Source organism: Tyto alba, unplaced genomic scaffold (genome assembly GCF_018691265.1).
Source record: "Tyto alba isolate M040663 unplaced genomic scaffold, T.alba_DEE_v4.0 Super-Scaffold_8, whole genome shotgun sequence".
Classification (NCBI taxonomy): domain Eukaryota; kingdom Metazoa; phylum Chordata; class Aves; order Strigiformes; family Tytonidae; genus Tyto; species Tyto alba.
In genome coordinates, this window is record NW_024881329.1 from 23,635,608 (window position 1) to 23,658,449 (window position 22,842).

General features: G+C 63.9%; 2 protein-coding genes across 6 annotated transcripts in view; one reads left to right on the forward strand and one right to left on the reverse strand.

The window, feature by feature from the left end:
- The first annotated feature begins 36 nt into the window (after positions 1–36).
- On the forward strand, positions 37–17,297 carry ITGA10 (integrin subunit alpha 10). Of its 5 annotated transcripts, none has more exons than XR_006164601.1 (30): positions 37–133; positions 1,780–1,891; positions 3,591–3,688; positions 3,809–3,885; positions 3,993–4,340; positions 5,809–5,957; positions 7,321–7,471; positions 7,587–7,752; positions 7,857–7,930; positions 8,235–8,379; positions 9,347–9,495; positions 9,611–9,754; positions 10,932–11,135; positions 11,263–11,393; positions 12,039–12,205; positions 12,647–12,789; positions 12,906–13,013; positions 13,096–13,181; positions 13,290–13,431; positions 13,792–13,884; positions 13,997–14,073; positions 14,191–14,274; positions 14,388–14,472; positions 14,588–14,701; positions 14,823–14,924; positions 15,052–15,165; positions 15,247–15,342; positions 15,469–15,582; positions 15,695–15,894; positions 16,544–17,297. XR_006164601.1 is itself a non-coding variant. In XM_042784627.1 (30 exons), the coding sequence occupies exons 1-30, from the start codon at positions 85–87 to the stop codon at positions 15,755–15,757; spliced, it is 3,480 nt and encodes a 1,159-aa protein (XP_042640561.1). In that variant the 5' UTR covers positions 37–84; the 3' UTR covers positions 15,758–17,297. The 5 variants fall into 5 exon arrangements, 3 of the variants coding, with proteins under 3 accessions (XP_042640561.1, XP_042640559.1, XP_042640560.1); XR_006164602.1 differs by having other exon boundaries at positions 16,639–17,297; XM_042784627.1 differs by having other exon boundaries at positions 3,993–4,107; positions 4,213–4,340; positions 15,695–17,297.
- Positions 16,708–22,842, reverse strand: part of RNF115 (ring finger protein 115) — a 19,727-nt gene continuing 13,592 nt past the window's right edge. The window contains exons 4-9 of the mRNA XM_042784682.1: positions 21,865–22,076; positions 21,259–21,330; positions 21,002–21,074; positions 19,764–19,857; positions 18,431–18,546; positions 16,708–18,318 (exon numbers count right to left, since the gene is read on the reverse strand). Of these exons, the coding sequence (XP_042640616.1) occupies positions 18,187–18,318; positions 18,431–18,546; positions 19,764–19,857; positions 21,002–21,074; positions 21,259–21,330; positions 21,865–22,076 (699 nt within the window). The 3' untranslated portion in view covers positions 16,708–18,186. The remainder of the gene's footprint in view (positions 18,319–18,430; positions 18,547–19,763; positions 19,858–21,001; positions 21,075–21,258; positions 21,331–21,864; positions 22,077–22,842) is intronic.

The window sequence follows — 22,842 nt, forward strand, 5'->3', positions numbered from 1 at the left end:
AAGGGAAAAAAAAAAAAAAAAAAAGATATCCCGTCCGGAGACAGAGTAACCTTTGAGCTGCTCCCGGCCGGTGCCGGAGGGGCGATGGAGGGGGGGGGACGGTGGCTTCTCCAGGCGCTGCTCCTGCTTCCAGGTAAAGTCACCCCAAAATTCAAAATTCAGCCGGATTTGGGACAAAAAAAAAAGAGGGTGGGGGCTTTTTTTTGGGACGGGGGGGGTGGGTGAAGCAGAGGTGTTACGGGGTGCCGTGGGGCAGAGGGGGGCGGGTGCCCAGCTGGGTGCCCATTAACCCAGAGCGCAGCGAGGGGTGGGTGCCCCCCGCTGAGCCTGGCCGGGGAGGGGGGGTTTGGGGGGGAAAAATGCCTTGTTTTGGTCCTTATCCCCCCCCCCCCGCCCTCTCCCCAATATATTTTTGGCTTTTTGGGGGTGGAAGAGGGACCCCAAAACTTCCCCTGGGTTTGGGGCTGGGGCCGGCGTGGAAGGAAACCAAATCCTGCTTAGAGGAGCTAAAAGACTTTAATGGAAAATCTCTATGTTTTGGGGGGGGGGGGGGGGGGGAAAGACAAAAAAGGGGATTTTTTTTTTTTTTTTTCCCCCCTCAAGGGGGAGGTTGGTGGCTGGGTCCTTGGCCCGTCTCCGACACGTCCACGCTCCCTCGCCGCGCCCTGACGGAGGGAAACTGAGGCACGTGGCCAGTGGCCCTTGGCCACCCCTTGCCTCAGTTTCCCCACCCGGAGCCGGGCATGAGGGGATGGGATGGGGGGGGGGGGGGGGTGTCAGCACTTTGTGGGTCTTTTGGAGGTTGGTGGTAAAACACACACTCCCCCCCCCGCCCCCCTCAGCTCCCCCAAAATGGAGCCCCCTGAGTTGTCCTGTCCACCACGGAGCCTCCTGGGGTGCTGGGTCCCATATGTGGGGTGCTGGGTGCTGCATTTGGGGTGCTGGGTGCTGTATGTGGGGTGCTGGGTGCCACCCGGCGGGTGCTGGGTGCTGTATGTGGGGTGCTGGGTCCCATATGTGGGGTGCTGGGTGCTGCCCGAGGGGTGCTGGGTGCTGTATGTGGGGTGCTGGGTGCTGCATTAGGGGTGCTGGGTGCTGCCCGAGGGGTGCTGGGTGCTGTTTGTGGGGTGCTGGGTGCTGCATTTGGGGTGCTGGGTGCTGTATGTGGGGTGCTGGGTGCTGCCCGAGGGGTGCTGGGTGCTGTTTGTGGGGTGCTGGGTGCTGCATTTGGGGTGCTGGGTGCTGTTTGTGGGGTGCTGGGTGCCACCCGGCAGGTGCTGGGTGCTGTATGTGGGGTGCTGGGTGCTGTATGTGGGGTGCTCAGCACCCAGTACTCAGCACCTCTCCCCCCCACAACCCCCAGGACAGGGGCCACCGCCAGAGCTCCCCCCCCCCCCAATCCCCCCCAGTTTCCCCCCCAGCACCCAGGGGTGCCAGGACTCCCCAGCCCCACCCCAAACCCGCCGGGGGGGGGGGGGGGCGGGGGGGCATCGCCCTCCTTAATTACGGGGTTGCACCCACAAACGAGGCGGCTGCGGGGTGGCCCTCGTGGGTCGCACCCACCCATGTCCTTCCCCCCCCTCAATTTAATTCCCACCCTAAATTTAACACACCCCCCCCCGATTTAATCCCCCCCCCCCCAATTTAATTCCCCCCAGCAGCACCCAAAAAATCAGGTTGTGGGGGTTTTTGCGTGTCCCCCCAAAAGCGTCCCCGTCCCTAGAGATGGGGGGGGGGGGCCTCTGGGTGCCCCCCCAGCGCTCGCCACCCCCCCCCCAGGGCTCTGCGGGGGGTTCAATATCGACGTGAGGCGCCCGCGGCTCTTCCAGGGGCCGGCCCAGGCCCAGTTTGGCTACAAAGTGCTGCAGTGGGCAAGTGACGGGGAGAAGTGGTGAGTGGTGGCACCCACGGGGGGGGGGGGACGCGGGCACCCGTGGGGATTGCACACACACACACACACACACACACACACACACACACACACACACACACACGGGTGGAAATGGGGGGCAGGGTGAAGGGATGTGGGGGGCAGGGTTTGGGATGTGCTGGGGAGGGGAAACTGAGGCGGGAGAGGGGAAACTGAGGTGGGAAATGGGAAACTGAGGTGGGAAAAGGGGAAACTGAGGTGGGAAAAGGGGAAACTGGGGTGGGAAATGGGAAACTGAGGCGGGAAAGGGGGAAACTGAGGTGGGAAATGGGAAACTGAGGCGGGAGAGGGGAAACTGAGGTGGGAGAGGGGAAACTGAGGTGGGAAATGGGGAAACTGAGGTGGGAAAAGGGGAAACTGAGGTGGGAAAAGGGGAAACTGAGGTGGGAAATGGGAAACTGAGGTGGGAGAGGGGAAGCAGGTGGGAGAGGGGAAACTGAGGTGGGAAAGGGGAAACTGAGGTGGGAAATGGGAAACTGAGGCGGGAAAGGGGAAACTGAGGTGGGAAATGGGAAACTGAGGTGGGAGAGGGGAAGCAGGTGGGAGAGGGGAAACTGAGGCAGGAGAGGGGAAACTGAGGTGGGAAAAGGGGAAACAGGCGGGAAAAGGGGAAACTGAGGTGGGAAAGGGGAAACTGAGGTGGGAAAGGGGAAACTGAGGTGGGAAATGGGAAACTGAGGCGGGAAATGGGAAACTGAGGTGGGAAATGGGAAACTGAGGTGGGAGAGGGGAAACTGAGGCAGGAGAGGGGAAACTGAGGTGGGAAAAGGGGAAACTGAGGTGGGAAAAGGGGAAACTGAGGCGGGAAATGGGAAACTGAGGCGGGAAATGGGAAACTGAGGTGGGAAAAGGGGAAACTGAGGTGGGAGAGGGGGAAACTGAGGTGGGAGAGGGGAAACTGAGGCGGGAGAGGGGAAACTGAGGTGGGGAAAGGGGAAACTGAGGTGGGAAAGGGGAAACTGAGGCGGGAAAGGGGAAACTGAGGTGGGGAAAGGGGAAACTGAGGCGGGAAATGGGAAGCTGAGGTGGGAGAGGGGAAACTGAGGTGGGGAAAGGGGAAACTGAGGCGGGAGAGGGGAAACTGAGGTGGGAGAGGGGAAACTGAGGTGGGAGAGGGGAAACAGGCGGGAAAGGGGAAACTGAGGCGGGAAATGGGAAACTGGGGCGGGAAAGGGGAAACTGAGGCAGGCACCCGGACAGCAAAGCCCCCTCAGTGTTTTCTGGGGTCAGAAAAGGGGTTTTAAGTCTCATTGTGGATTTGTGCTTTGCCCTGGCACGGCTTTGGGAGGGGGGCACGGGAAACTGGGGGTCCCGTGGGTAAAAGCAGGGGCCGGGGGTGCCTGCGCCGGCGGTCGGGCTGCCAATCAAAGGGGGGACAGTCAGACAGACAGACAGACAGACAGACAGACAGACAGGCAGGCAGGCAGGCGGACGGAAACCGCCGGCAGCCGGGCGGCGGAAGCGCCGTGGCGCGATGCCGGCGGCGGGGGCGGCCGGGGTTTGGCCTCGCGCCCCGAAATGCCACAGCCGAGGGTGGGGGAGCGGGGTGATGCCGGGGGACACACACACACACACACACTGGGGACCCTGGGGGGGGGGGGGGGGGGGATGTGGGTGTCCCCTCACGCCGCCGTGTCGTGTGTGTGTCCCCCCACCCCAGGCTGCTGGTGGGGGCCCCGTGGGCCGGCGACGGCCGAGGCGACGTCTACAAATGCCGCGTGGGACCCCCCAACGCCACGTGCGCCCAAGCCAACCTCGGTACGGCCATGGCCCGTGCCCAGGGGGGGTGCTGGGGAGGGGGGGGGGGATGTGCTGACACCCCACCCCCCCCCCCCAAACCTCGGCCTCTCTTTTTTTTTTTTTTTCCCCACCACCGAGGAGCCGCAGCCCCGGGGCCAGCCCGCAGCGTCCACTTCGGGATGACCCTCCTGGACACCAAGGACGGCGGCTTCGTGGTGAGAGGGGCCTCCCGCCGAGGGAAACTGAGGCACGGCCGGGCGCCAGCCCACGCGCTGTGTCCCCATGTCTGTCTGTGTGTGTGTGTCCCCCCCTCCCCGGCCAGGCTTGCGCCCCGCTTTGGTCCCAGGAGTGTGGCACCTCCGTCTTCAGCACCGGCATCTGCTCCCGGCTGGATGGTGACCTCCGGCCGGTGGGGACCATCGCGCCCACGGCACAGCGTGAGTGGGGCTGCCCGTGGGGACGGGACGGGATATGGGGGGGGGGGACACACACACGTGTGCCGGGACGTGCCGGTGCCACCTGGGTTCCCCCCCCCTTGGCAGGCTGCTCCACCTACATGGACATTGTCATTGTCCTCGACGGCTCCAACAGCATCTACCCCTGGTACGAGGTGCAGAACTTCCTCAGCAACGTCCTCAGCAAGTTCTTCATCGGGCCCGGACAGATCCAGGTGAGGTGGTGGCCCCAAGGCCGGTGGCCCCAGGGTCATGCCAGTTGTCCCCAGAGCCATGCTGGTGTCCCCAAAGCTGTGCCACTTGTCCCCAGGGTCATGCCAGTTGTCCCCAGGGTCATGCCAGTTGTCCCCAGAGCCATGCCAGTGTCCCCAGGGTCATGCCGGTGTCCCCAAAGCTGTACCACTTGTCCCCCGGGTCATGCCAGTTGTCCCCAGAGCCATGCCAGTGTCCCCAGGGTCGTGCTAGTTGTCCCCAAAGCTGTACCACTTGTCCCCCGGGTCATGCCAGTTGTCCCCAGAGCCATGTTGGTGTCTCCAAGGCCATGCTGGTATCCCCAGGGTCGTGCCAGTTGTCCCCAGAGCTGTGCCACTTGTCCCCAGAGCCATGCCACTTGTCCCCAGGGTCATGCCAGTTGTCCCCAGAGCCATGCCAGTTGTCCCCAGGGTCATGCCGGTGTCCCCAAAGCTGTGCCACTTGTCCCCAGAGCCATGCCACTTGTCCCCAGGGTCATGCCAGTTGTCCCCAGAGCCATGCCAGTGTCCCCAGAGCCATGCTGGTGTCTCCAAGGCCATGCTGGTATCCCCAGGGTCGTGCCAGTTGTCCCCAGAGCTGTGCCAGTTGTCCCCAGGGCCCTGTTGGTGTCCCCAAGGCCATGCCAGTGTCCCCACAGCCGTTCCTGTTGTCCTCAGAGCCATGCTGGTGTCCCCACAGCCATGCCAGTGCCCCCAGAGCTGTGCTGGTGTCCCCGGGGAAATGTCATGCCCGGGGCAATGTCATTGTCCCCAGGGTGATGCCATCCCTGGCTACTGCCATCACACAGAGGGCAATGCTGTCACCCCGGGGCGATGCCATTGTCCTTTGGGGTGATGCCACCCTTGGGGCGATGCCATTGTCCCCTGGGCGATGCCATTGTCCTCAGGACAATGCCATTGTCCCCTAAGTGACACCAGTGTCCCCGGGGTGATCCCATTGTCCCCGGGGTGATGCCATTGTCCCCTGGGTGATGCCAGTGTCCTCGGGGTGATCCCATTGTCCCCGGGGTGATGCCATTGTCCCCTGGGTGATGCCAGTGTCCTCAGGGTGATCCCATTGTCTCCGGGGTGATGCCATTGTCCCCTGGGTGATGCCAGTGTCCTTGGGGTGATGCCATTGTCCCCGGGGTGATGCCATTGTCCCCTAAGTGACACCAGTGTCCCCTGGGTGATGCCATTGTCCCCTGGGTGATCCCATTGTCCCCGGGGTGATGCCGTTGTCCCCTGGGTGATGCCATCCCGGGGTGATGCTGGCTGGGGGATGTTTTGGGGGGGCCAGGGGTGCACTCTGCCAGCTGGGGCTGCGTTGCGGGGCGCCGGGGCCACCCCCCCACACCCCCCCACACCCCCACCCCCACGCCCCCCTGCGCATCGGGGCGGGGGGACGCCCACGTCTTGGGGCGCGGGGCTGAGCACCCCGTCTCGGCGGCAGGTGGGGGTGCTGCAGTACGGGGAGCGGGCGGTGCAGGAGTGGGAGCTGGGGCGGTACCGGACGGCCGAGGAGGTGGCGGAGGCGGCCAAGAACATCAGTCGGCAGGAGGGGAGGGAGACGCGCACGGCCCTCGCCATCCGGCAGGCGTGGTGGGAACCGCGGCGGGAGCGGGAGCGGGAGCGGGACTGGGGTTGGGTCAGGGGCGGGTTGGGATTGGGATCCGGGTTTTGATTGGGATCAAGAACAGGGTCAGGGTTGGAACTGGGATTGGGTCAGGGTCGGGGTTGGGATTGGGATTTGGGGTTGGGATTGGGATTGGTGTTGGGTTTGGGCTCGGGGTTGGAACTGGGATCAGGATCGGAACTGGGGTTGGGTCAGGGGCGGGTTGGGATTGGGATTTGGGGTTGGGATTGGGCTCAGGGTTGGAACTGGGATCAGGATCAGAACTGGGATTGGGTCAGGGTCGGGTTGGGATTGGGATCAGGGTTTTAATTGGGATCGAGAACGGGATCAGGGTTGGAACTGGGATTGGGTCAGGGTCGGGTTGGGATTGGGATTGGTGTTGGGTTTGGGCTAGGGGTTGGAACTGGGATCAGGATCAGAACTGGGATTGGGTCAGGGTCAGGGTTGGGATTGGGATCAGGGTTTTAATTGGGATCGAGAATGGGATCAGGGTTGGAACTGGGATTGGGTCAGGGTTGGGGTTGGGATTGGGATTTGGGGTTGGGATTGGGATTGGTGTTGGGATTGGGCTCGGGTTTGGAACTGGGATCAGGATCGGAACTGGGGTTGGATTCAGGGTTGGGGTTGGGTTTGGGATCAGGGTTTTAATTGGGATCGAGAACGGGGTCAGGGTTGGAACTGGGATTGGGTCAGGGTCAGGTTGGGATTGGGATTTGGGGTTGGGATTGGTGTTGGGATTGGGCTCAGGGTTGGAACTCTGATCAGGATCAGAACTGGGATTGGATCCAGGGCTGGGTTTGGGATTTAGGGTTGGGCTCAGGGTTGGAATTGGGATCAAGATCGCGGTCAAGATTGGAACAGGGATTGGGTTCAGGGTTGGGATCAGGACTGGTGTTGGGATCAGGAGTGGGCTCGGGGTCGAGATCAGGCTCGGGGTTGGAACTGGGATCAAGATTGGGGTCAGGATCAGAACTGGGATTGGGTTCAGAGTTGGAATTGGGATCAGGATTGGGGTTGTAATTGGGATTTGGGGTCGGGATCAGGAGAAGGAGCAGGATCAAGACTGGGGTCTGGGCAGGGATCAGGATTTGGATCAGGGTTGGGATCGGGGTCAGAATTGGGATTGGGATTTGGATTGGGGTCAGGGTGAGGATCGGGATCAGGGTCAGAACTGAGATTGGGATTTGGGTCGGGGTCAGGATTGGGATCAAGATTTGGATTGGGGTTGGAGTCAGGATCAGGATCGAGACTGGGGTTGGGGTCGGGGTCGGGAGTGGGATGGGGGGTCAGGACGGGGCTCGGCCTCACGCCACCCACCCTTCCCGGCAGCACCGAAGCCTTCAGCCCCGAGCGGGGCGGGCGGGCGGGTGCCACCCGGCTGATGATCGTGGTGACGGACGGGGAGTCCCACGACGGCGAGGAGCTGCCCGCGGCGCTGGCGGAGTGCGACCGGCGCAACGTCACCCGCTACGCCATCGCGGTGAGCGCCGCCGCGCCGCCCTGCCTCAGTTTCCCCACTCCCCATCCCCGCTGCCTCGGGGGCAGGAGGCGGCCCCCGGCCGACGCTGGGCCCCCCCCCCCCCCCCCTCCCCTAGGTTTTGGGGCACTACCTCCGCCGGCAGCAGGACCCCGAGGATTTCATCCGTGAGATCAAGTACATTGCCAGCGACCCCGACGAGAAATATTTCTTCAACGTCACCGACGAGGCCGCCCTCAACGACATCGTGGACGCTTTGGGCGATCGCATCTTCAGCCTGGAAGGTGACGTGGGGCCCGATGAGGTTGGGGGGGGGGGGGGGGGCCGCTGCAGAACAAAACAGCTGGAACCACATCTGGAATGATACCCTGTCCTCCCACCTCCCCAGGCACCCACGGCTACAACGAGAGCTCCTTCGAGCTGGAGATGTCCCAGATCGGCTTCTCCATCCACCTCCTGGAGGTGCGGCCGGCAGGACGGGCAGGATCAGGCCCCGGGAAGGGCTGGGGGGGGGGGGTGGGGAGCAGAGGGGAAGCTTTGCAGAAGTGGAAAATAATCCTCAGCCCATCCCGGGGTTGTGCGGCCCCGTCACCCCGGGCGCTGAGGGACATTTCTGGGCGGGGGATTTGGGGACAGTGAGACATCACCGTGCATGTGATGTCCTTGAGGTGTGTGACACGTGTGTGTGTGTGTGTGTGTGTGTCCCCAAAATCCCGTCCCGCCGCAGCAGCGTGTCACCCCCCTCCCCTTGTCCTTTGCTCCCCAGGACGGGATCCTCTTCGGCACGGTGGGAGCCTACGACTGGGACGGGGCCGTGCTGGAGGAGAGCCGGCGCGGCCGCGTCGTCCCACCCCGGAAAGCCTTCGAGAAGGAATTCCCGCTCGAGCTGAAGAAGCACGCGGCTTATCTGGGTACGGCGGGGTGTCCCGAGGGGTGCGGGGTGTCCTGAGGGGTGTGGGGTGTCCCGAGGGCTGTGGGGTGACCCGAGGGGTGTGGGGTGTCCCAAGGGGTGAAGGGTGACCCGAGGGGTGAGGGGTGACCGGAGGGGTGAGGGGTGACCCGAGGGGTGTGGGGTGTCCCAAGGGGTGAAGGGTGACCCGAGGGGTGAGGGGTGACCCGAGGGGTGAAGGGTGACCCGAGGGTTGCGGGGTGTCCCGAGGGGTGCAGGGTGTCCCGAGGGGTGCGGGGTGACCCGAGGGGTGAGGGGTGACCCAAGGGGTGCAGGGTGACCCAGGGCTGCTCCGTCTCCTGGAGATACAGGGTGAACAGGGGATTCTTCCTGTCCTGGAGATTTGGGGTGACCCAGGGATGCTCCGTGTCCTAGAGATTTGGGGTGACCCAGGGATGCTCCGTGTCCTAGAGATTTGGGGTGACCCGGGGATGCTCCCTGTCCTGGAGATTTGGGGTGACCCAGGGATGTTCCCTGTCCTGGATATTTGGGATGACCCGGGGATGCTCCCTGTCCTAGAGATTTGGGGTGACCCGGGGATGTTCCCTGTCCTGGAGATTTGGGGTGACCCGGGGATGCTCCCTGTCCTAGAGATTTGGGGTGACCCAGGGATGCTCCGTGTCATAGAGATTTGGGGTGACCCAGGGATGCTCCGTGTCCTGGAGATTCGGGGTCAACTGGGGGAGTTCCTTGTCCCAGGGGAATGGGGCAAATGGGGGATCACTGGCAACTGTGGGATACTCAGTACCCCAGGAATGCTCAGTGCCCCGGGGATCCTCTGTGCCCTGGGGATCCAGGGGGGACCGAGGGTGAGCACCCCAGGGCTGTGGAGCAGATGGGGCGCTCGGTGTCCTGGGCATGGGGGGGAAACCGGGGGGTGCTGGGTGCCCTGGGGACACGGGGTGACCGAGGGACTGGGGACACCCCAGGCTACGCCGTCTCCTCGCTGCGGCTGCCCGGCGGGCAGCGCCTGTTCGTGGCTGGAGCCCCTCGCTTCCAGCACAAGGGCAAGGTCATCCTCTTCGAGATGGATGCCGCGGGGACCGTGACGGTGGCCCAGGCGCTGACGGGGGAGCAGGTAGGGACTGCTGGCGGGGGTGGGGGGGGGAAAGGGCAGGCAGCCACAGGAAGGGGGTCCCCACAGCCCCCCCCCCCCCCTCCCAAGACTCACACGGCCCCGCTGTGACCCACAGATCGGCTCCTACTTCGGCAGCGAGGTGTGTGCCCTGGACGTGGACGGTGACGGGGTGACCGACGTGCTGCTGGTGGCAGCTCCCATGTACCTGGGTGCCCAGAACAGGGAGACGGGGCGCGTGTACCTCTACAGAGTGGGGCAGGTGAGGGGTTTGGGGGTGCCGGGGGGGAGGGGAGGGGCGCAGGGGGATCGGGAGGCACAGTGGGGCTGGGGTGGGATGCAGCAGAGCAGGGGATGCAGCAGGGTGTGTGGGGGGACGCAGCAGGGTCGGGGGGGTGCAGTGGGATTGGGGGGATGCAGCGGGGTTGGGGGGGTGCAGTGGGATTGGGGGGACGCAGAGGGGTCGGGGGAGGATGCAGTGGGATTGGGGGGATGCAGTGGGGTTGGGGGGTGCAGTGGGATTGGGGGGATGCAGCGGGGTTGGGGGGTGCAGTGGGATTGGGGGGATGCAGCGGGGTTGGGGGGGTGCAGTGGGATTGGGGGGATGCAGCGGGGTTGGGGGGTGCAGTGGGATTGGGGGGATGCAGTGGGGTCTGGGGGGTGCAGTGGGATTGGGGGGACGCAGCAGGGTCGGGGGGGTGCAGTGGGATTGGGGGGATGCAGCGGGGTTGGGGGGGTGCAGTGGGATTGGGGGGATGCAGTGGGGTCGGGGGGGTGCAGTGGGACTGGGGGAACACAGCAGGGTCGGGGGGGGTGCAGTGGGTTTGGGAGGACACAGTGGGGTCGGGGGGGATGCAGTGGGATTGTGGGGATGCAGCAGGGTCGGGGGGGTGCAGTGGGATTGGGGGGATGCAGTGGGATTGGGGGGATGCAGCAGGGTTGGGGGGGATGCAGTGGGATTGTGGGGATGCAGCAGGGTTGGGGGGATGCAGTGGGTTTGGGAGGACACAGCGGGGTCGGGGGGGTGCAGTGGGATTGGGGGGATGCAGCAGGGTCGGGGGGGTGCAGTGGGACTGGGGGAGCACAGCAGGGTTGGGGGGATGCAGTGGGTTTGGGGGAATGCAGCGGGGTCAGGGGGGTGCAGTGGGATTGGGGGGACACAGCAGGGTTGGGGGGTGCAGTGGGATTGGGGGGATGCAGCAGGGTCGGGGGGGATGCAGTGGGATTGGGGGGATGCAGCAGGGTCGGGGGGGTGCAGTGGGACTGGGGGGACGCAGCAGGACTGGGGGGACACGGCAGGGTTTGGAGGGGGGCTCACAGCAGGGTTAGGGGGGGACACACAGCCCAGGGGATCCCCCAGCACTGGGCTCCAGGGGCTCACGTACGGAGCACCCGAGGCCGGACCCGGGACCGAGGGCCGCCCTGTGCCCCCCCCGCAGCGGCTCCTGGCCCCCGCCGGCACCCTGCACGCCGACAAGAAGCCGCAGGACTCCCGGTTTGGCTACGCCCTGGCCGCCGTGCCCGATCTCAACCACGACGGCTTCAACGACGCGGTGGTGGGGGCTCCGCTGGAGGACGGGCACCGCGGGGCCGTCTATGTCTACCACGGGGCGCCGGGCACCCTCCTGCCCCATTACAAACAGGTGAGATGGGGCTGGGGAGGGGGGGTGGGGGGTGTCTTGCTGCCAGCTGGGGGGAGGCCCCCATTGAGCACAACCTTCTACAAGCCAGCAGCGAAGCCACTGCTGGCCCTGCTCTCGCCTCCCCCAGCGCATCGAGGCGGCGGCGCTGGGACCCACCCTCAGCTATTTCGGGCGCAGCGTGGATGGGCAGCTGGACCTGGATGGGGACGGACTGGTGGACCTGGCTGTGGGGGCCCAGGGGGCGGCCGTGCTGCTGCGGTGAGGCCTGGGGACAGGGACACATGGAGGGGACGGGGACACGTGGAGGGGACGGGGACACGTGGAGGGGATGGGGACACGTGGAGGGGATGGGGACACGTGGAAGGGACGGGGACATGTGGAGGGGATGGGGACACGTGGAGGGGATGGGGACACGTGGAGGGGACAGGGGCACATGGAGGGGATGGGGACACGTGCAGGGGATGGGGACATGTGGAGGGGACAGGGACACATGGAGGGGACGGGGACATGTGGAGGGGATGGGGACACATGGAGGGGACAGGGACACATGGAGGGGATGGGGACACGTGGAAGGGACGGGGGCACATGGAGGGGATGGGGACATGTGGAGGGGACGGGGACGTGGAGGGGATGGGGACACACAGAGGGGATGGGGACATGAGGAGGGGACAAGGACATGTGGAGGGGACGGGGACACGCGGAGGGAACAGCTCGGGGGACACCACGCTCCGCAGGGCCACCCGGCGCAGCCCTGCCAGGCGTGCTGCTCTCCGGGGTTCTCCTGCACCCCCCCCGTGCCTCAGTTTCCCTTGGCTCTAAGAGGAGACGAGCCTGGGGACGGTGCAGGGAGGGATGTCCCCGTCCCCGGGAGCGTCCTGGTGACACCGTCCCCTCGCCGCCCAGCTCCCGCCAGATCATCCAGGTCAACACGTCGCTGACGGTGGAGCCCCCGGCCATCAACGTCATCCAGAAGAACTGCCGGCGCGGCGGCACCGGCGCCGTCTGCCTCCGGGCCAGGGTCTGCTTCCGCGCGGGGACCCGAGCCCGGGGCCGGCGGGACAGGGAGGTCGGTGAGTGCTGGGGACCCGGGGGAGGGGGACGGGGGGGGACACACCCACAGGATGGGCGCCGCGCCTCGGAGCACCCCGGAGCGAGTATCGCTGGAGCATCCCTGGAGTATCATCACTGGAGCATCCCTGGGCTGAGCCTGGAGCATCCCAGGGTGGCCCTGGAGCATCCCCGGGGTGTCCCCTGAATGTCACCAGAGCATCCCTCTGCCATCCCTGGAGCATCCCCGGGGTGTTCCTGGAGTATCCCAGGAGCATCCCTGTGGTATCCCCAGAGTATCACCAGCGCATCCATCCCTGGAGCAGCCCTAATCCATCCCCAGACCTTCTCCAGAGCATCCCTGGGGTGTCCCCAGAGCACCTCCGGGGTGTCCCCAGCCCCGTGGATGTCCCCAAGCACTGACACCCCACCCCACCCCCCCCCGATTTCCTCCCCCCCCCCAGAGCTCCGGTACAACGTGTCCCTGGAGGAGAGGACAGCGGGTGCCCGCGCTGCCTTCGACGCCGGCGCCCGGCGGCTGCTGCACCGGCGCCTCGAGCTCTCGCTGGGGAGGCAGAGCTGCCTCCGCTTCCCCTTCCACGTCCTGGTGAGCCACCCAGGACCCCTCCGCCCCTCGGGACACGGGTGGCTTTTTCCACAGCCCCCCCCGCCCCCCCCAGCAGTACTGGGGGGGGCTAATGGGGACCCCTCCACCCTCGCCAGGACACCACGGATTATCTGCGACCCCTCAGCTTCACGGTGAGGTTGGCCATGGCCGAATCCACCGGGCCGGTGCTGGATGAGTCGTCCCCCACCACCATCCGGAAACTGGTGGGTGCTGGGGGGGGGCGGGGGGGGGGGGACTGGATCCAGGATCATCCCCGGCACCGGGATCACACCGGGCTCCTCCCAGATCCCCTTCTTCAAGGACTGCGGGGAGGACAACGAGTGCGTCACGGACCTGGTGCTCGGGGCCACCATGGACATCGTGGGCTCCAGGTACGGGGTGTCCCCAGGGCTGAGCCACCTCCATCCCGGTGGCCCCCCCGTCCCCACTCCCCCCCCCCCCCCCCCCCCCCGGGGCCGTAACCGCCCTGGTCGCTGCAGGCAGAGCCCCCACGTCCTGCGCAAGGGCAGGAGGAAGGTGATGGTGGACGCGGTCCTGGAGAACAAGGAGGAGAACGCCTACAACGCCAGCCTGCTCCTCCGCTTCTCCAGCAACCTCCACTTCTCCAGCCTCACGCTCCAGGTACGGGGCCACGGAGGCCGGGGGGGGGGCGGGTCCCCCACTCCTCTAGGGCCCCCCCCAGCCCCTCCAAGACACTGTAATCCTTCCTGTCCAGACCCTCCGCCCCATCCCAGGACAAAGTTTGGGGTCTCTCCGGTCTTATAAGAGACCCTCCAGCCCATCCTCATCCCCAACCCATCCCAGGGGGGAGGCGGGGGTCCATTGGGCCCCATTTATGTCCCCCCCAACCCATCCCATGTGCCCCCACAGGGCCCCTCACCCCTGTGGTCGTCCCAAGCCCCCTCAGCTCCATACCCCAGCGTCCCCGGCCCCATCCAGCCGCAGGTGACGTGTGTGGTGTGTGTGTTCCCCCCCCCCCAGGACACCAGCCCGGTGAAGCTGGAGTGCACAGCCCTGCCCGGGCACCGCCGGCTCTGCAGCGTTGGCTACCCCGTCTTCCGTTCACTGGCCAAGGTAGGGGACCAGGGCTACCCACCCCCCCACCATGGGACCCCCCCGGGGCCCTGTGCACCCATCCCACCCTGCTGCCAGCCCCACTCACCCCCCACATCCCCCCCCCCCCCAGGTCTCCTTCACCCTGGAGCTGGAGTTCAGCTGCTCCGTCCTCCTCGACCGAGCTGAGGTCGCCCTCGAGGCCAGCAGGTAGAAGCTGGGGGGGGGGGGGGGGGGCTGCACCCCAAAGGGTGGCCCAGGTGGTGGTGGTGGTGGGGTCTCGGGGTCCCCCCAAACTCCCCATGGCCTCGTCCCCCCCCCTTCCAGTGACAGCACGGAGGCGACGCCGGAGGACAACGCCGTCCGGCTTTCCACCCCCATCCGCTACGAGCCTGAGCTCTTCCTCACCAGGTATTGCTGGGGGGGGGGGGGTGGGGCAATTCGGGGGGGGGGGCTGGAGGAGGGGGGGTCACAGTGCTGGGGACAAAGGGGCAGGATCCAACCCTGTTCTTGCTCCCCCGCAGCGACTCCAACCTGCACCGCTACGAGGTTCACCCCCTCGGCACCTTCCCCCACGGCCCCGGCCCCGAATTCAAGACCACGGTGAAGGTGAGGAGCTTTGGGGGTGCAGTGGGGGGGGGGGGACGACGACGGGGGGAGCATTGCTGGGGTGGGGGGGGGTGGCGTTTCCTGGCTCACCCTGCTCTCCCCTCACCCCACCCAGGTGCAGAATTTTGGGTGCTACCCTGTCCGAAACCTCACCCTCCGCATGGCCCTGCCAGCCCTGGGCTACCGCCGGGCCACCTTCCTCTCCGTCACACGCGTCCTGGCCGATAACGTGAGTCCCTCACCCAAACTGGGGGTCCTGGGGGTTTGGGCGGGTGGGGTGGTGTTTCCTGCACCCCCCCCACACCTTGGTGCTGAGCCCAGATCCTTCCCCCCCCCCCCACCCCCCCAAGGCGACCTGCGTGCTGCAGCCCCCGGCCGAGGAGCCGCAGCAGCGGGGCACGGCCACGGTGGTCCCTGTGCACCCCGAAGACCTCCTGCGCGTGGACAGGCTGGTGAGCAGCACCCTGAGGGTCCCCGAGCTGGGGTTTGGGGGGAGTGGGAGGGGGTTTGGGGGTGCTTCCTCCCCTCCCCGACTCTGTCACACTCCACACCCCCCCCCCCCCATTTTTGTCCCCGTAGGATTGCGGCAACGCCTGGTGCCAGGAGCTGAGCTGCCGGCTGGGGCGGCTGGACCGCGGCGGGGAGGTCTCCATCCACGTCCTCCGCACCATCCACAACGACTTCTTCCGTGGGGTGAGGAGGGGAGGGGGGCGATGGGGAAGGGGGAACCCCCCCCTCCTTTGCTACCCTCCCCCCCGCTTTCCCCTTCCCCAGGCTAAATTCAGGAGCGTGAAAGTCGTCAGCACGGTCTGGCTGGGGGTGCCGGGGAGCAGCGTGCTGGTGCTGGAGGAGGGGGCACAGCGGAGGGAGGTAGGAGCCCCCCCAGCCCCCCAAACCCGGGGAGCGGGCCCGTGGGGACACCCCGCTTCCCCTTTGCTCCCCGGGGACCCTTTTTGTTTTGTTTTTTGTTTGTTTGTTTGTTTGTTTTTTTCCCAGACGGTGCTTGAAATCATCCAGGGGAAGCGGGTGCCCATCTCCCTCTGGATCCTGGTGGGCAGCATCCTGGGGGGGCTGCTCCTCCTGGCGCTCATCATCTTCTGCCTGTGGAAGGTGAGAGCGGGGCCGGGCTCGGCTTTTGGGGGGACACACACACACAGAACGGGGACAGGGGGCTCTGCCCACCACCCCCACGCTCCCCTCCATCCTCTCCCTCTCGCCCCAGCTGGGCTTCTTCACCCGCAAGAAGCTCCCGGAGGAGGAGGAGGAGGAGGAGAAGGAGCAGTGAAGGCAGGCGGTGGCCCCTCGAGCCCGGCGGGAGGGGACACGTCCCTTCCTCAGCTTTGGGGACAACCCGGGGCTCGGGCCTCTGCCACCCCCCCCGGCCGCGGGGGCTGGATTGTGCTGGCGCCCGGAGGCAGCCAGGTGAGGTGGGGGGGGTCCAGCAGCGGGGCGGAGGAGCCCCCCCCCCCCCCCCCCAGATTTGACCTGAAGGACTTGAGGGGGGTGTGTGTGTAGGGGGGTGGGGGGGTTGTGGAGGTGGGGAAAGGGGAAAAAAAATCACCCCCGGGGCTGAAACACGCAGCTCCCCCAATAAAGCTCAGCCCCGCCGCAATGCTCGAGCGTGTGGTACCCGCCGCCCCGCCCGGGCTTGGGGATGCTCCAGCAGCATCACCCCCCACCCCAAACCCCCCCCCCCCCCCCCCCCCGAGCCCCTCAGCCAGGGAACACAAAGGGATTGGGGATAAGGGGAACCCCCAACCCCCCCTTCCATGGCCCCTTTAGCCCCACGGCCCTCCCTGCCTGGAGGGGTCCGGATTAAATTCTGCCCCACAGGGAAGAAATTCCCAACTTCGGGAAGTGCAGGTGAAAGGGAAGAACCTGGCAGGACCCCAAATACTCCCCAGCGCCCCCAAACCTCACCCTCCACCTGTGGGGGGGGGGGGAGCCTGAAACGCTGGGTGACAGGGACAAGCAATGAGAAAACCCCAGCGAAGAAAACCCTTTTCGGGCGCCCTTAAAGCATTTTCCTCTTTGTCATCACCACCCCCCGCGCCCGGCTCGCGCTCCCCAGGCCCCGGGCTGGCAGGTCCAAGGGGAACGCGTCTACACGCACCAAAGCGACGCCAGAAAAGCCCTTTCCAGCCCCCCCCCGGGGTTTTTTTCCAGCCCTTTGAGTCCCCCAGGAGCTCCTCAGCCGCCTCTTCCAGCCCCAACGATCTTTCTCCGCGTTTCATCTTCTTTATAAAGGCCTTTATTTGACTTAATAGCAAACAAAACCACTAGTTTAAATCGAGTGTACGTAGTACACTGCTTACAGCAATGAAGCGACACGTTTAGACGCGACCCACCTCTCCCACGCGGCCGCTGCCGGGGTCTGACATTGCCACGGGGGGGGGGTGGAGTGGGTGCCCCAAGTACAGACGTTACGCGGACGGTAAAAAAAAAAAAAAAAAAAAAAACAAACAAACCCAAGGAGTTAAACATGGATGAAATGTTACAGAAGTGAAGGGGGGGGAACCAAACCCAAACCCAAACCAACAAAACAAAACCCAAACAACGACAAAAAGAAATAATCCGCAAAAATAAAGCGACTCTCTTAAAGTTATCGGACTACGGGAGAATGAAGATTTTTGTGTTAAACACCGCGGAATCGGCTGTTAATGTGCAGAGTTTGGTGCTTTCCTGGAGGATGCCCTTCGTGTGGTCCCCAGGGAAGAAGCCAGCTAAGGATCCTAAACGACTCTGGGGGGGGGGGACACGGGTTGGGACAGACCTGGGGACACAGGCCCGTGGAGAAGGGCTGGAAACACCACCCCCCCCCCCCCCCCAAAACAACAACAACAACAACAACAACAAAAGTCCACGACAAGACAGAAAATCCTGCTCGGTGCCTCCCTGCCCCCAGAGTCGGGGGCTCCCGCGCGTCCCGAGCCCGGCGCGCTCTGCCAGCACGCCTGGGGAAGAGCTCCAGAAACCCCCCCACGCCTCCATCCTCACCTCTGCCTCGCCCTCCAGGGAGACCTGGAACACTGTTTTATAGGAACCGTCACTTGAATTCAAGAGGGAGCGGGGAAAAAATAAAAATTAAAAAAAAAAGATGAAAAAAAAAAAAAAAAAAAAGAAGCCCCCCAAAAAAACCTCCTGGATTGGATTCCACCCACCCGGTTCGAGGGGCAGAGAAAGGGGTCAGAGGAGAGAAGTCAAAAATCTTCTCCTTTCCCTCTCCTCTTTTTCTACGCGGAGCAGAGCAGGGGGGATGCTCCCCCCCCCCCCGATTCGCCCCCTCTTTGCCGGGGGGCCCGGGGAGCGGAGGCGGCCGCACTCGGGCTCTGGGCGGGGTGTCCCCAAACCTCCCTGCGCCGCCTCGCCCCCCCCCTCCCCCCCCACCCCCCTTGCTGGGCCCCGTTTGAAGTCTCAAGGTTTCACAAGTACAAAAATCAAGTCAAATCACTCAAAAGACTCTGGATTTAGGACTAAAGAGGCGATTCCAATGGAGACGCGACTCGCTCGGAGATGCTAGTTTAAAGTTTCGGGAAAACGACAGCACTCAGCGCAGCAACACCGCGGGGTGGGTCCCCTCCCCTGCCCTATATTTCCTGCTACTCTTTTTTTTTTTTTTTTTTTTTTTTTTTCCCTCTCTCCTCCTTTTTGTTGGTTGAATTATAATACAATGTACATCTGTAGTAACCATACTGTGCCCAGAGCCCTCGAGCGTCAGAAAGTCCATCGATCGTGTAGCTGGCTTTCAGTGCTAAAGCTGTTACTCGCCGAGGCCTCGGGGTTCTGTGTTTGCCGAGTCGAATCTTCCCCTTTTAAGCTCTTCCGGCACACGGGGCACGTGTCGTGCTGCAAGAGGAAAGGCGGGAGCTTCAGGGAGAGGCCTCGTCCCGCCGAGCCGCGCGCGGCGCCGAGGGGGGGGGGTGTTTCTCTCGGAGCCCCCCCAGCCCCACGCTCTTACCAGCTCTAACCACGGCACGATGCAGTTGCTGTGGAAGAAGTGATTGCACGGTAACTGCCGCACTTGCTCCGCTACGGTGTAGTCCTCCTTGCACACGGGACACTCCAAACCCGTATCTGTGAAGGGAAGCGCGGGCGGCTTTAGCCGGCCGGGGGCGCAGGCTCCGGGTTTTACGAGTCCGTTCGCGCACAACCCGCTGGGGAGGGCAGCGTTTGCAGCCAGGCAGCCAAGAAACCCCTTACGTTCTCCGCATATTAAAAAAAAAAAAAAAAAAAAAAAAAAATCAATCAAACTAAGGGCATATTAGATAAATCCTGCCAGAGCTTCCTCGCCCGGGTGGAGGGCGGTTTCGCACGGCTGGCGGGGGAGGTTTCCATCGTGCAGCCTCCTCCGCAGGAGCCCGGCCATGAGAGATGGCAAAAAAAAAATAAATAAAAAAAAATTAAAATCTGCTCCTGCTCCCTTCGTAGCGAGGCCGGAGCGCGGGCGCAGGCCGGGGACAGCGAGCTCCGGCAGCTCGAACGGGCGAGACCGAGCATGACAACATGGAAATTCTTGGCTTCCCAGACAAGGAGAGGAGACGTGGGTATATAAAAAGCAGCAGACAAAAATATCTGTTGTGGAAACGGCTTTTCTAATCAACAGTTTGTCTTAATGGAGCATTTTAGCTTCCAGTAATAGAGCGGCTTGGAGGGGAAGGGATCCTTTGAGCAGCCTTCTGCAAACAGGGGGAGAAAAATCCCTGGGACGAGCTAATTGCAAAACCATAAACGTTATGAGAAACCCACAGGCCTTCGCTGCCAGCTGCACTGCAAGAACCTGCGAGTTTTACATGACATTTCCAGAGAAGTTCAGCACGGATACGTTCCGAGCCTCATCTACCCGCCCTGCCGTGAGCCAGTTTGGAAGGGAAGAAAGCAAGCCCAGCTCTAAGGAGACCATAAACAATGGCACAAAGAGGAGATTTTTGAGGAAGGTAAAGCCACAGGGCCAAAAAGGCAGGCGCTTCGGGACGGCGCAGAACGAGGAAGGTCTTTGCCCGTGGCCTGAATCGGCGCAGATCCGAGCGCCCCGGGAGAACCCAACACCAGCTGAGAGCGGGAGCAGAGCTCAGCGATCTCCCGAGCTGGAAGACGCGAGTGTTTCCAGCCCGAGTCCGGGCTGTAATTCAGAAGGACGGAGCCCTCCGCCCTCCCGCAGCAGCCAGGGAAGAGCAGGGAGGCTGATCCCCAGCAGAGAGACGGGGGGGGGGGTGGGGGGAGAGCCCGGGAAGGGGGTGACAAAGCGTCAGGAGCCGCGTGACGCCGGGCACAGGCACCGACTTCACACCTACCGACTTGTTCCTGAGTTACTGTCACCGTCGGGAGAGAGGAGATCTTCTCTTTGTCGGCCGGAGGCGGTCCCGTGTTTTCCAACTGCCCCAAGAGCTGCGGAGGAGAAAGCGTTCGCCCGCCGGTGCACGGCTCACGGAGCCCAAACCCACCAGCAGCTTGGGCGCAAGGTCGGGGTTGGGGGGGGGGGGGGAGAGCCCTGGCCTGGCAAACCCCCCCCAGTGCCAGACCTCAGCTCCCAGTCCCTCGCCGGGAAGGTCCCAGTGGCCCAAGCCCAGGCCGCTTCGCTTCGACGCCGAGCGCCCCGGTGACCGTTCCCTCCCCCTGCGGCAACACTTTGCCCGCCGAAACCTTCCTTCGCGCCTCCCCCCCCCCGGCAATCCCACCGCCAACAGCGTCGCCCTCCGGGCGTTTTCTCTTGCACCGAGACTGGGGGGCCTGGGTGGGAAGGGAGGCTTTGCCCCGGCCGTGGGAGCAGGGGGGCTAAGCTACCCCTGGAGGATTTTACTCCGGGGTAAAATACTCGCTGGCTCCGAGCGGCCGCGAGCGCTGCAGGCTCATTTTGGGGGAGCCGTGGGCCGGGCGGGCGACGCAGCCTGGGAAGCCGGGGGCTAGTTATGAATGGGAGCAGATGGCTCCGCCGGGAGCTTTCGGGAGGTGTCAGCACGCCAGCAGCAGCCAAATTAGCTCTCGGCAAAGAATCCGTCTGCTCTCCCCGTCCCAGGGATGCCGACACCCTGGAAGAGGCTGTCTGGGGATGGAGGCTGGACACCCCCGATCCTCAAAGGAGCCAGACAGCGCTTCCAGGGAACGGGAGTGGACTCGGCTCATCCCTCCCCAAACCACAGGGGGAAATGGCTCACGGCTGGAAATGGCCCAGTTTTGGTGAGAGATCCGGGGCTGACGCTGGAGATTTTCGTCTCCAGCCCCTGCTGAGCCTGCTGCAAGGCACCCGCAAGCCCCGCAGCCCAGGCGAGCTGACCCAGAGCTGAACTGAGACCCTGTATGTCCACAGGAATAAGGGCTGGCCCTACCCCAGGCCCCCTGAGGAGGGAGGGCACAGGCAGCCACCGCGCCAGAGCCCGACGGGCTGTTCCCAGGCCTCACCCGAAACCCAGGGCTCGCCTCCAGCAGCGGGACTGGCCAGATCGGAGCACAGAGATTTACAGGGGCAGATGAAAGCCCAGGCCAGCCAGTTTGGTTTTTTTTTCCTCCACCTGGGCACACAGGAGGGACTTACCTGGGTGACAATAGCATCGAGGCCGCTCTGTCCCCACGCGTAGTCCCCAGGATTTGAGTGCAGCATCCCACTCCTGCGGACGGGAGCGGAGAGTCACGGAAGCTGTTTCACCCACCCCAAACCAGCCCTGAGGTTTGCACAATCCTCCCAGAGGAGCCACACTGGGGAGATGGGGCTCCCGGGCACCAGACCACAGCTCTTTACTGGTGTGGGCAGCCGTGATCAAAGCCATGGTCTAAACCATGCTCGCTACTCACCAGGAAAAAGGGTGTTGTGAGCCAGGAATCGCTGAGTTTGCAAAAAACCCTGCAAAGATCTGCTGTATTATTCTAAAGGGGGAGGAATTGGAAGAGAGGGGGGGGGGGGAAAAAAAAAAAAAAAGAAAAAAAAAAGAACAAGTTGAGCAAACAAATAAATGGCAGCAGTTTAGCAAGAATGGGCAGCAAAACACGAAATACCGCTCCGACCGATCGCAGCCCTGCTGTTGCAAGACTCGGGCCCAGGTAAAACCGGGCAGGGTGAGCCCTGAGACTGGGGCACAGCACGAGGGATGCTAACTCATCAGAGTGTGGGAGGGCTGGGAGAGGAAATGACTGAGTTTCCCAAGCACTGACTCGCTTTCCTGCGGTGAGGGTTGGCACCGTTACAGGCAAAACCCACCTTTCCCACCACGCAGCTTCGGTTCGTGCCGAGGGGGGACAAGGGGTAGAGCATCCGATGCGAAAACCTGCGGCTCCCAGGTCTGAGGGTGACCCACCATAAACGCCAGGATCCCATTTCTCCCCGAGATCCCACTTTTTTTTTTTTTTTTTTTCCACTGAGGGGAGAGGGAGGCGCTTGCAGGGGGTAACTCAGGCACTCACCCCTCGATAGCAGGAGATCTGTCGGGGCGCGAGCTGCCCCGGGATCTGTACCTCCGCGTCATGGGCAATCGCGGGGGCCGGCTCGGTCCCCAGAGGTCGGCGTGGGCTTGGTGGCCCCTCTCGTTGTCCCTGCTGTCTTGATCCAGTGAGCTGCTACTCAGAAAGGGTCTGAAGTCGGGAAAGAACATTGTGTGGTCCAAATGGTCCCAAAGCTGGCGGGGGGGGGGAAGAAAAAAGGGGAGACACAAACCACGCACAGCTCCGTCACTAATCCCGGTGACTCCACTGCCAGCGCGGAGGCAGGGAAGTCCACCTCGACAGAAGCAACTGAGCGAATTCATAGGGTTACCATGGCTCCCAGAAAAAAAAAGCCTGGCAAAACCCGCTTAATTATAGCCCAAACTAATCAGATGTACCACCCCCGGGAAGACCAACGCGTCAGAACCTACAGATCCCAACAACACATGTTGTGTTAAGTCACTCCAGGGTGCTGCGAGGGTTGGTCTCTCTCTGCCCGGGCTGGGGTTTGAGGGGAGGTAGTGCTGGACCCCCAGGCCCCCCCATGCCCACGGGCTCACCCAGTGCTCCGGGTCCTCACAGCCACAAACGGAGGTGGCCAAAAGATCCGAAGCACGGCCCCGAGGGGGAGGAGGGTTTGAGTCTCTGTCTGCGCCCTCCGGCTCGGCCACCGCGACACGGCGTGAAATGGCCGACAAGGAAACGTGTCACGCTGTTTTGGGGGGGGCTGTCCACCCCGGGGAAAGCCGCCTCCGGGCCCTGCAGCAGACCTACCTGCTGCTGGTGCTGCAAAATACCCACCCGGCTCCTTGGCCGAGTCAAATCACCAGCCCTGAGCCTCCCCCGGGGGAGCAGGGATGTAAATCAAGAGCTCCCGGCTACAGTCGCCGCTGCAGGCTGCCAGCCTGTGGAGAAAGCCGGGGGGGGGGGGGGGGGGGGGGTGCCCCAAAACACCCAGGA

What these genes read in the sequence shown, in the direction of transcription:
- ITGA10 (XM_042784625.1), top strand. Translation starts at nt 85, where the DNA reads ATGGAGGGGGGGGGACGGTGGCTTCTCCAGGCGCTGCTCCTGCTTCCA. An exon ending in GCAAGTGACGGGGAGAAGTG is followed by an intron (nt 1,892 to 3,590) that starts GTGAGTGGTGGC and finishes CCCCCACCCCAG; the next exon opens with GCTGCTGGTGGGGGCCCCGT. An exon ending in TCTTCCGTTCACTGGCCAAG is followed by an intron (nt 13,885 to 13,996) that starts GTAGGGGACCAG and finishes CCCCCCCCCCAG; the next exon opens with GTCTCCTTCACCCTGGAGCT.